At 34.0% G+C, this 13474-nt stretch overlaps 1 protein-coding gene across 1 annotated transcript; it reads right to left on the bottom strand.

Moving 5' to 3' along the window:
- Positions 1 to 307: 307 nt before the first annotated feature.
- Positions 308 to 3830, bottom strand: LOC133325609 (uncharacterized; the record flags this gene model as incomplete). Its single annotated transcript, XM_061534334.1, has 2 exons — positions 3234 to 3830; positions 308 to 375 (listed from the first exon to the last, which is right to left on the bottom strand). Coding segments are annotated over exons 1-2 (665 nt in total), but the record flags the coding sequence as incomplete, so codon positions are not given.
- Between the last annotated feature and the right edge of the window lie 9644 nt (positions 3831 to 13474).

Here is a 13474-nt window from a genome sequence, read left to right as displayed (position 1 = left end):
ATGAAATGTAATTGTGAAAATTGAATTTTGTCGTTTTTCCTACCACAAAATTCACTCCAATGACAAGTTCGAATTAATTTAGCACCTCAGCAGAAATGAAAACTAATTGAAGTAATTTAAAACAAATATATGTTAACGTATTTAAAATTGCCAGATCAATACAATAATTCAGAAATATTTATTACGAGTATTAAACATATTTACAGTGAATATAACTTCATTTATTTACGATTATGTTTAAATAAATTATAAGCTTCTGCAACAACAATAAAATACAAAAACCGCATTTTTACAGCCAGCCACTTACAATGTTGGCAAGATATTCACTTCTATATATTCCAAAACGTCTTTGATGGCGTTCTTCAGGTTTTCATTCTGAAAAATATAAGAAAGCATGCAAATATATTAATTTATTTAATAATTATATTGCAATAAATTTATAAAATTGTTCCAAAGAACAATTTTTTAGTGTAAAGCATGAACTAACAATAGAAGTAGAAACTTATCCAATCGGAATTCGAAATGAAATTGTGGAAAATGTCTGCGTCATTGAAATATAACATGCGAAGTTCCGAACAAAGGTTGGGGAAAAAATAAATCCATATTTTTTCGGCAGATGACGGTACTGATAGATTTCTAGTTATGTATCGATCAAACCATTTCAGATTTATACTCTTTGGAAGGGTGACATTTCGCAGTAAAAAAAAACAGTGAGCGGAGCAGTATAGTCGGGCGGGGCCGAACATACAATACCCTACACAACTACCACGGAACTCAAATTTTCTGCGGATGTTTATTCTGAGCCTGGGCAATATTTCGTGATATTTGCACCCTCTTGCCCGATTAGAGGTAAACAGCACCTCTTCCTCACACTGACATATTTTCCGAATATTACTAGTATTCAGTACAGCTATTGTCCAGATTCCCTTCGTCGTGGGTTGTGTTGTGATATTCGGTTTTCATTTGTGGTATATTGGCTCGAAATAACACAAAAAATTAAGTTATCGGTCCACTTGATTCCAAAATTATTATCTGATCATCACCGAAAATTATAGGCGTTGTCCTTGACCATAACTGGAACCTCATGGAACATTTCAAAGCGAACAGCGCTATAGTTCCGCTCCCTAGAGTGATAATGGGTTACTAAATAATATACGAATAAGGAGATACCTGTAAATATTTAGGTATAACTCGTACATCCGAGCATATACAACAATATAATTGGTATTAATTTAAAGGTCAACCACTCCTCTTGGATATAATATCAACTTCTCGGGTCTATGTCCTTCAGGGGTAAATATATACGCTATAGAATACAAATTTGGTCATTTTTCACACAAAAGTCATGGTTCATTTAACCCGTTAAATATTGACCGATCTTTATCAAAACAGGCATGCTTATTCTTTATTGCGACCTCTGGAGCGACCAGAAAAACCGACAAAAATTTAGTTTTTGGTCAATTTCATCCCCTAAATATTAACCGATCTTTCCCAAAAACAATAGGGGTCTTCATTGGCCAGAACCCATCCTACATGCAAAATTTCGTGAAGATTGGTCCATAACTGTGGCCTGTATCGTGTTTACAAATTATAATGGACAGACGGACGGACGGACACACATGTCTAGATCGACTCAGAAGTGAACGAAGAGAAAATTCGGTACATTTTACTGTTTTTCTTTGGCAAAAGCGAAAATGCAAGCCAAGTGGCTAAAATTGTGAATGGTGTTTATGGCTTCGATACTGTAACAGACAATTATGTGCAATGTTCGTTTCGTAGATTCCGTTCAGGAATTTTTGATGTTAAAAATACACCTCGCTCAGGGAGGCCGAATGTTATAAACCATTTACACAAAAAAATGGTTTTCTTTTTCCCCAACCTAATATTAATAAAAAAAATGTCTCTCTAAGATATTTCAACGAAAATTCAAATTTTTATTTAGTATTTGTTGGATTATATCATGGAGAAAAAATAATAAATAGTTAAGTTCGGATACAAAATTCCTCATATAGGTCGAACCCTTTATATGTTATTGTATTATGTGATAATAGGGTTTTCAACATTAAACGGGAGGTTTAAGTTGGTCTATTTTATTGAATTTCTGGAAGGAAGCTTTTTAATCCCCAGAAATCCGACATGTCAAATCAAATCCACTTCGATGAGAAATTCCGATTAACAAGTTAATGATACCGAAAAAGGGTCTGGTTAATGAGCACGAAACGACTCATAGTTGTCCCCTGAACTCATTTTGAAGAGCTGAAGATATAAATGCCTGTCAATTAATTAATGGCGATAATCGATTATTCCTAAGGGAATCAAGTCGACCAACAAAATTTTAAGATTTTAAATGAGCTGGTAAATGAATACCAGTGCATGTTACGGTTTGTAACATTGCGCATATATATTTAAGGATTTAAAAAGGAAGAACAATAATTTACAAAAAATTGTTATTGCTGTTTTGTTGTTGTTTTTTGTTATCAAAGATAACTCATCACTGGAACATCGGAATCCGAAAATTCCAACGGTGTTAGAAAGAGTACATGTCTGGCTCTCGTATAAACTAGGATTATTCGTGCCCGCCATTCGCAAAAACGCTGTTTGGAGAAAAACGTGTTTAAAGTTTGAGAAGCCCTCTAGCTGTCACCTGATGCTAACACAATAAATCGGCTATATCTTCAAAATTGTTGAGATTTTCAATTGAAAATTTTTACTGACATTCTTGAATTAGTGTAGTTTCAAATTAAATCAAAATAAAAAAATTAAATTTTTTGAAACCGAGAATGGGTGGGGTCCCCTTAAATCAAGCATGACTTTTTCTGCATCAATTTACATTTTATGCCATAAACAATTTAATCTTAACTGGCCTTAATTGTTCCTTAGACTCAATATAATACCACAAACGCTTTGTATAAATTTCTTCTTCGCAATAGTTTTGCATGGGGCCAACATTAGAAATTATTTCTCAAAGTGTTAATGAATATATTTAAAAGTTCTGGAATTTTATTGACAGACCTCAAATATTTGTTGAACGCGATATTACAAAATAAATATCAGCTCTTTTCATTCTGAAAGATTAATAATACATAGGTTTTGTAATGATTGACCAATAATCATCACAGCAAGATATGTTAAATTCCAATCAATAAAAAATTTTATTAAGCTATTAAGTGCACTATCATTTTCAAAGCGTGAGAAACAACTGGACACACATTAAAAATTGTGCATTGACTTACATTTGATTTATCTTTATTATCCGTAACTGAATAGTCGTAACCCTTGACTTTGTCGTATTCTCCATCAATGTGAGCATCACTTTCTTCATCAGTTCCCTTAATTACCGATTCACTGTCATCATCAGCAGGTGGTGAATAGGCTCTGCCATTACCATTATTTCCGCTAAACAATTGATTTTCGTTGACGAAATTAAATTGATGACTTTCATCGCCGTCCTTCAGCCATTCGAATTTAATTATCTGCCAACCACTACCTTCGTAATTAAAATCGACCATGAAGCGCAAACGATCCTTTTCGCTTAAGGGCAATATGCCAGGACCACCATCGGATTTAACAACGAAAATATTACCGCTAGCATCGTGTACATATTTAAGGCCACGATCACCATAACCGCCATCATAGGGACGATGTATGTGTACATATTTGCCGCTATCGTCTGGAACCCATTTGCCACGTAGACCACCATGTAATTCGGGTACATAACGTCCAGGTTTTATTGTTGTGCTGGTATCCTGCGGCACACTCATGACCGAGTTCAGCAACATTGCAATTAATATAATTTGTATTAGAACTTTATATCCTTGAAATTCCGACATTTTCACTTTTATTAAATCCTAAGTTATTTTGCGTCTTTTTGTATTTTTAGAAACTATTTCGAAATATATAAAAAAAGTGTGTGAATGCTTTACGTTTTGCCAGAAGACTATTTCACAATTGTTTCATATGAAAAGATTACACTATGCATTTTTTCTATGGATTTTCAAAACAACTTCTGCGATATAAACAAACATGTCAATATATTTATCAATTTTATTTGGTTATTATCACAATTACAACTAACTGCTTGCGTATATGATGTGTGTTTGTTCTATGAACACCCTATAATGCCAAAATAAAAATTTCAAAATACTAACATAATAACAATACATAATACTAACACTAACATAACATCTATCAAATTACAATTTGACCGAGTTTCCCAATTTATAAAGTAAAATATTGTTGTTAATTTAATATGTGTGTATGCTCCAAAACGGCGGAACTGATTATCCTGAAATTTTCGCAAAACGTTGTGAATGGCTTACTGTGTTAGAATTAGACTATTTTAACCTTTATCGAAATTTTGAGGGTATCTCCCATATCATAGAAACAGGCAGAGCAACGTAGGTAGGCAATTCTGAGTGGTTCTCTAAAAATTTTTGCTTGAAATCTTGTCACGCGTTCCCAATATTTATACTTTACACAATTTTAAAAATTGTAGTTTCTTACTCAATTATCTGGCTCTAGACAGAACATTTGTTCCATAAGCCGACCACCCCCATAACTAAGAAAAGGCTTGAAATATTTCAATGCCGCCTTGATATATGTTTTCCTAATTAGTAAAAACAAACGTCTAACATACTTTTTAGTACATAATTGCAATGTTGAAACTTTAGTTAAGCTCTTATTGAAATCTGTGATTTGAAAAATTTTTTATCACTAGAGTCAAACAATTTGTTTTTCTCAATAATAACAAAGTTGTATAGAACTTTATTTTTTTCCAATAAAGTGTACGTTTAGCTGTAATTAAAGTCGGTTATTTTAAATTTTTATTTATTTTTAAGCCAACAAATAAATAAAAAAATGCAAAGTCGGGTAATGTGGACCACTATAAAAAACGGGACATTTTCATGGGGACAAGTTCCAAACATGGCCCCATATTAAAAACATTTCTATGAGGAGGTATTCTATCATCTGAAAACTCGATATGCGAAATTACATCGGCTTCGGTTAGATATTGATGCTAGACCTTCAAAATACCGCAAATGGGGCGGTACCCTTAATTGGGTGCTATTCCAAAAAATATATGGGTACATACCCATATTTTTTTTGCATTCATTGTAAACCGATATTGCAATAAATTGAAATTTATCACAACCAATCCCCAACCTACCTTTTAACTTGCTGGTCCACATTTCCCGCACACACTGGTCCACATTAACCGCACATACTGGTTCACATTACCCGCCACATACATTTTTATAGTCAAATATATAATGTTTGACCTGGAATATATTTAGACGACAAATCTACCATGTAGTGAAAACAATTTGTTTTGCATTTTTACCGTTGGTAAGCCCACAATATCAAAATAAGAAAATGGTGGTCCACATTACCCGAAGTTACAATATGTCTTTTGAGCTGGGGCATCCGCATCCATTCTCATAACATGAACTAGACAATGTCTAGGCCATGTACAGCTCATAGTTCATTCGACGGTGATATTCATCGTCGTCGCAGATCTCTCAAACACTCCAAGAGCAGCCTCATCTGCTAGCGCAAGTACTCATGCTTAATGCACGGGTAGTATTAGCGTCTTGTAGAGTATGAGTTTGGTCTGCCATAACATATATAGCCATAACATAATAACATCTATTGGCCAACACTACTCTTCTCCGGATTTCAAAGCTGATGTTATTAGTTTTGCTTGTGCCGGTACGGAGGTATATAAAATCATTCACTATTTCAAAGCTATAGTTTTCATGTTCCACAGTTGGTCCAATTCTACTTGACTTCTTGCGCGTTGATACCAACAGTTTGGTCTTCTCGCCATTTACTTCTCAATTCGTTCAAAGATGGCTGTTACCACTGGCAATGTTCGACCTTGTCTGAATCCTCGTTTGGTATTGGGGGATGTCTTTCTCTAGCCAAATTTTTCTAATCAGTTGGTGCATGCTCCTGATCAGCATCTGACCACTGGTTTTGAATAGTTCGGCTGGTAACTCATCGCCTACTGTTGCTTTATTACTCTTCAGCCGATTAATTAACCCTCTGACCTCATCTTAACTAGGTGGTATACAATCTACACCGTCATCTAGTATTGGTTCTCTGCGGTATCTTCTTCACCATCACTACTTGATACCAGAAGCTTTGCAAAATGCTCCTTCCAGAATCCCAACACGCTATCTGTATGTGTCACCAGCCTTCGGTTTGGTGATTTACTCATTGGTAAAATTTCCGGACTTCGTTCTGACTCCTTAACATCTCGATTTGGTTACGTTCGCGTTTTGCTTGTTCTTTCTTCTTTTTTAATAATTTCATTTTCCCTCTTTTTCCCCCTATAATTCTCTCTCGCATTGCGTATTGCTACTGTCTGCGTTCACCTTTATAGTTCATATGGGCGAACTCGCGGCAAATATCAGCTCACTATTCCAACGGGTGTTGAAGGTAGCTACCCCAGGTGACACCGCGGGGAGGTCAGTGTACACAATTGGGATGAAAGAGGGGCCAAGATATGCCTGAGATGAAATAGGAGCCAAGATAAACAATAACAGCCGTTGAATTTGTTAAAATTGTGCAAATTTCTATTTTAAGGATTTTGGATACGTTTTCCCAAAGAAGAAACATCAATTTGGCATTTAGATTCTTATTAGTTAGCGAATTTCCTCAGTATACTTCAAATAATGGTACTAATTAGTAATACTCTCCATCACAGTACGGTAGTTGACTTTTCTCTAAAATCGGGCAGACAGGATAAGTTCGAAGATGGACTTTATCGTCGACTTTGTACTCGTTATATTAACCAATATTCTCTGTATTGATTTGAATCCATTTTCCAACCGAATTGAGTAGAATTTAAGTTTTAGGGTTATCATTCGATATCTCTACTTAATTTCAGGAGAGTACGATGTTGTCCCGTGGCTGGAGGAATGACGTGGCCATTCGCACATAAGGTTAATGGTTAATTGGCCGTTTTATACCTATTTTCATTTCCAAATATGTTACTTCCAACCGGCATTGACCTCCATTCATACTTATTTTCATTTCCAAATATGTTACCTCCAACCGACATTGACCTCCATTTATATACAAAACGTTGCTAGACCATCGTCATATGCCGATAATAGTTCTACCAGATTTAAAAATAATATTGAAACGTCAATTAGAATATGACAACCGGCCAGTCAATTAGATTATCCAATAAATGTGAAGAATTTAATATGTGAAGATATCAAATTGCATTTGAATGGAATTCCTTTTCTTATCTTCGAATATCACATGGCAACGTAACAAATGTTTTTTTTTTTTTTTGTTTTTTTGTTTTAAATAAATTGCATTAAGGTGGGTATTTAGCATATCATCGTGGCCTGGGAAAGGGATATTACTCAAGTTGTCAGCGATCTTGGCTGTCGTTGCCAGTAAATGAACTGTATTATTTTAACCGGATAATATTACATTTTTTTGTTGTGAAATCAAAAGTGTGAATACAATTTATTTAATTTTCAATTGTGAGTAGGCGGATTTATTTGATGTGAGAAAAATGAATTGAGATTCATTTAGGTTAATGACTTGGAGGAATAAATTATAGATTTTGTTAATATGGGGTTATTTAGCTGACCAGCTTTTTATCAGTTTGAGAAAATTTTCAATATTCATATAGTAACAAGTTCTAACGATTTGAATGAGATTTATTTAACATTCCTAAATAATATTTAACATTCTAAAATTCTGAGTCATCAACTGAGTGTCAATTAAAATATCAGATTTTTTTTATTGAATTCCATACAAATTGATTTTGGTCAACATTGAAATTTTACATGAATACTGACATATGTTTATAGTTTATTTTTCGATTAATACGTGCCAAAGCTCAACACTCACACACACGAAGCACAAATATTTAATTCAAAAAATATCAAAAATCATTACAGATGTAATAACGTATTCAAAATTACGATCAATTATCGAAAGACATCACTGCCGACGAGATATTCCCAAAACCTGTTACAAAAGAATGCAATTTCGATACAAAGACATGAGTCAAAGGCATTAATGACAAAAAATGAATACGGCATTCAGAAATCCCCATTAATTACAATTCCGATTCTGATTCGATATAAGTTTTTAGTCACGCCAGTGCGGAAGTACACATGTACATATGTATATCCGAAAGTAATTTCCCATTGGAAGGAAATTAATTTCTTCTTAATTAAACGGTAAAATTTAATAAAAAAGGGAATTAAATTATTGCAAATTCTGAAATAAGAAATTTTTAAAAATGTTCCAAATATTCCCAAGTCGAGGAACATAAAATTTTCAATAACACCTGGCGCAATCTTAACATTATCGTGTAATATATTTACACGATTTTTATTCTTTATTGATTTTTAAATAATGCAATGTATCGTAATTTTTCAATTTCCTGTTCGTGTATGAGGAGTTTCCTTTTCAATGAAGGAATAACAAATTGCTTTCATGTGTGACTTATACAGATTTAATTTATAATTTAAATACATATGTCGTAATTTCAACAGACGGACATGGCTAAAACGGCGATAGCATTTTATTGTGATCAAAAATATATATGCGCAAAAACAAATGAAATATACACTCCCCTTTATAGTCTATCTGTATAGAATTGCTAGAGTTCAATTGAGTCTATAATGACGTGTGTTACAGATTTTGGTATTTTGCTGTAAAATGTATTGATAAAATAGATTACTCGACATTAGCTGGGTCAAAATACATGCACTCTGAATTCTTGAGTGTTAAGAGGTAATTAAGAGATATTTAATATGAAAAATTTTAATATACGGTCACAACCAACCAAATAGAAATGACAAGCGATAAATTCGGGTTCGGGTTAATAAAATGCATTGTGGGCAATTAGAAAAACTCATTGCTGGCGATAATAAAATTACCTCCTAAGAATACTTAAACTTTGAAAAAATATATAAACTTTGATACTTATAATAACTACATTTTTTCTAATTCGTCAGAGTTGCAAATGTTTTCACCCAGCTAATATCAAATTATCCATTTTATCAATAAAATTTACAGCAAAATACCATCTATGGGGAATGTATGACATTGTTCGCCGAGGGGTAACACAGGGAAGACTATAATTTTGGATTACGCCACTGATCGTCATCAGTTCCCTTAGTTTTTTGTTGGGATATTCTCCCCAGAAGCTATTTATTGCTTCTATACAAAAAAAAAAAAAAAAACTTTTATATTGTAAGCCAGGATGTTTTTCTCGAAATTGTACATTAAATTGATCCAAAAGATTGCAATAGTATTCTGAATTTATTGTTTAACATTTTGCAGATAGTCAATCAATAAAATACCTTTGTAGTGCAAAAAAACCCCGTTGCCATAACCTTACCTGAATTTATTGTTTAACATTTTGCAGATAGTCAATCAATAAAATACCTTTGTAGTGCAAAAAAAACCCCGTTGCCATAACCTTACCAGCCGATTGAATTGTTTTTGCCTTCTATGGGTCACGTCCTCCAGCTTCAGTGCATTGTTTGGAATGTTCTTTTGTCTCTGGAGTATAGTGGTGGATCAATGTCTCATCAAGAGTTATGGAACGGAGCTTAACATTAATTAGATTTCGCTTAAAATGCCCAAACAAACTCGATAAATGAGCATTCTTATGAGTTTTGATCGACTGTTGACAAATGCGACACCCATCTTGCAGTAAGCTTTTTCATCTGTAGTTCTTCATGCTAAATTAAATGGACTCGATCATTTGAGATGCCCATGATATTAGAATTTTGGCTACAATTTCTGTTGCTGTTGTTACAGCAAAATACCATCTATGGGGAATGTATGACATTGTTCGCCGAGGGGTAACACAGGGAAGACTATAATTTTGGATTACGCCACTGATCGTCATCAGTTCCCTTAGTTTTTTGTTGGGATATTCTCCCCAGAAGCTATTTATTGCTTCTATACAAAAAAAAACTTTTATATTGTAAGCCAGGATGTTTTTCTCGAAATTGTACATTAAATTGATCCAAAAGGTTGCAATAGTATTCTGAATTTATTGTTTAACATTTTGCAGATAGTCAATCAATAAAATACCTTTGTAGTGCAAAAAAACCCCGTTGCCATAACCTTACCAGCCGATTGAATTGTTTTTGCCTTCTATGGGTCACTTCCTCCAGCTTCAGTGCATTGTTTGGAATGTTCTTTTGTCTCTGGAGTATAGTGGTGGATCAATGTCTCATCAAGAGTTATGGAACGGAGCTTAACATTAATTAGATTTCGCTTAAAATGCCCAAACAAACTCGATAAATGAGCATTCTTATGAGTTTTTGATCGACTGTTGACAAATGCGACACCCATCTTGCAGTAAGCTTTTTCATCTGTAGTTCTTCATGCTAAATTAAATGGACTCGATCATTTGAGATGCCCATGATTTTAGCATTTTGGCTACAATTTCTGTTGCTGTTGTTGCTGTTTTTGAAAGTCCACTGTGGTTCATCTTCACGACCACACTGTGATACAGGGTATTATGTCATTGTACATACATATGTTTGTAACAGGCAAAAGGAAACGAGATAGACACATGGTTCCTTTTCAGAATATACATAGAATCGCTTTCTGAGTCGTTTTATGCATGTCCGTCTGTCCATGTTAAATTGTAAACAAAGTACAGGTCGCATTTATGATCCGATTTGGATGAAATTTGTCACAACTCATTTGTTTGGCCCAAAGATGAACCCCATTGAAATTGGGAAGAATCTGTACAGATTTAGATGTAGATCGCATATATATTTTCGTCCGATTTAATGTAAATGGTGCTACACAGTCCTTGTATATCTTTCGATTTGCACGAAGTTTGGCACAGCATACTAAATTAAGTGTAGAATTATGTGTGCTAAGTTTCGTGAAAATCGGTTCAAATTTAGATATAGCTCCCATATATATTTTCACCCGATTTAATGTAAATGTACCCCAAAGCCCCTATATATCTTTCGATTTGCACGAAACTTAGCATGGTGTACTGAATTAGGTCCAGAATGATGTGTGCCAAGTTTCATCGAAATCGGTTCAGATTTAGATATAGCTCCCATATATATGTTCGTCCCATTTAATGTAAATGGTGCACCAAAGTCCCTGTATATCTTGCGATTTGCACGAAATTTGGCATAGAGTAATGAATTACGGCTAGCATGATTTATGTTAAGTTTGGTGAAAATCGGCTCAGATTTAGATATAGCTTCTAAATATATATATTTTTCCATTTTAGTTCGATTTTTAGTAAATGGATCACCAAACTCCCAAAGCTAGGGAGATTAACACAAAATTTTTCACAACGTTCTGAACATAACGTGTGGCAAGTACTGCTCCCATATTTGGTTTCATCCGATTTTAAGTAACTGGTGCAACAAAGACACAAAGTTAGGCCAATTAACAGAAAATTTTGCACAATCTGTTCAGATTTGGATAGAGCTCCCATATATATTATCTATCGATTTTAAATAAATGTTGCACCAAGAACTCAAAATGTGGCTCGTGGCCCCCCAAACCTGTGACAAGTTTCGATGAAATCGGTTGAGATTTCGAAATAGCTTTTATATATATATATATATATATTTAAATTAAATGGTGCACCAAACTCCTCATGTTTACCAGATTGAAGTGAAATGAAGCGGGTGTCCGGCCGACAATTGCTTTAAATTGATTTACATAATGTTGTCCCATTGTAAGAAACAACTCTACATCTGAGCAAAAAAAAATTTAGTATAGGTTGCAGAATTTAGTATAGGTTCATGGCAATGGTCCTTTAAAAATCTGACGTCTGTTAACATTCATCTGTTGAATATACCACAAGTGGTGAAGGGTATCATATAGTCGACCCCGTCCGACTTTACTACTTTCTTTACTGGTTTTAACTTTTTTAATTCTTAACACTTAGATATACTGCACTTAAGAGATTTATAGTGAAAAAAGAAAATTATAGCATGCAAGTTTTCCATAACTGCATAACTGCATATTACTGCATTTTTTAATATTTTTAAAAAACTCATTAAATTTGTTAAATTAATCATCGATAAAATCATTTACAGATAAAAATTCAAAAAAAAACAGTAAGGAAAGTAGTAAAGTCGGACTGGGCCGACTATATGATACCCTTCACCACTTTGGGTATATTCTACATATGTATCCTAAAAGACGTCGCCTTTTTGAAGGAACTTTGACATGAAATTGAATGAACTTAAATATGTGATTTTTATCTATATCTAAACCGACTAGCACCAATCACTACACATGTCATTCTTCAACCTATGCTAAATCGATTTTAAGCAAACTTGACACACGCTATTCGGTAAGCTGCACCGTTTAAAATTTAATCGCAATCAGACACCCATTGATTATTTGGTGTACAATTAACATTAGTAAGTCGAAATTATATATGGAAGCTATCCTATATCTAAAACTTGCCAGAGAATAATTTATATTAACTTCAGTACGTTGTGTCAATCGTCCTAGCTATGGATTTTTAGTGCAACATTAACTTAAAATCGGACGAAAATATATATCGGAGGTGTACACATCATTCTAGACTTAGTTCAGTACTGTATACCAAAATCCGTGCAAATCGAGAGATATATAGGGACTTTGGTGCACCATTTAACTAAAATCGAGCGAAACTATATATGGGAGCTATATTTAAATCTGAACCGATTTTCGCGAAATCTAGCACACATCATTGTCGACTTAATTAGTATTCTATGCCAAAATTCGTGCAAATCTAATGATTTTCAGGGACTTTGGTGCGCCATTTACCTAAAATCGGACGAAAATATATATGGTAGCTATATCTAAATCATAACCGATTTACTGCAATTTCAATAGGGATCGTCCTTGGGCCAAACTAATGGGCTGTGCCAAATTTCATCCAATTCGGATCATAAATGCGACCTGTACTTTGCTCACAAAAATACATGGACGGACGGACAGACGGACAGACATAGATCGACTCAGAAAGTGATTCTATGCATATTCTCAAAAGGAACCATGGGTCTATCTCGATTATTTTTGCCTGTTACAAACATATGCACAAAGACATAATACCCTGTACCAAAGTGTGGTGAAGGGTATAAAAATACTATAAAATCGGTAAAAATTGGCAACAATTTGTACAGTATACCTAACATTTGGAAAATCACCCTTAATATAGAAAATTAAGGTCCGAAAGTACCAGAAATTGCTAGAATTAGTAGAAAAAAAAAATTAATAAATATTTGAAATAAAGACTCAAAAAATGGGAATTAATCTAGCAACGATGCGATTTCGAAAGCCTTTGATAAAGGCCGGAATATGTGTGCAGTATGTGAGGAAATATTGATTAATATTGGCACCCCTTCAGCGAGTTGATTGAGGTTTAACATACATATACGACAAAAATGAGTTGTTTATTTTGAAAGTGGTTTACGTTTCACTGCGAAATATTGGTCCTAGACTT

This window comes from Musca vetustissima, unplaced genomic scaffold, assembly GCF_032173495.1.
Source record: "Musca vetustissima isolate MV318-11 ecotype Yass unplaced genomic scaffold, APGP_CSIRO_Mvet_v1 utg232910, whole genome shotgun sequence".
Lineage (NCBI taxonomy): Eukaryota > Metazoa > Arthropoda > Insecta > Diptera > Muscidae > Musca > Musca vetustissima.
This window is presented reverse-complemented; position numbering and strand designations above follow the sequence as displayed.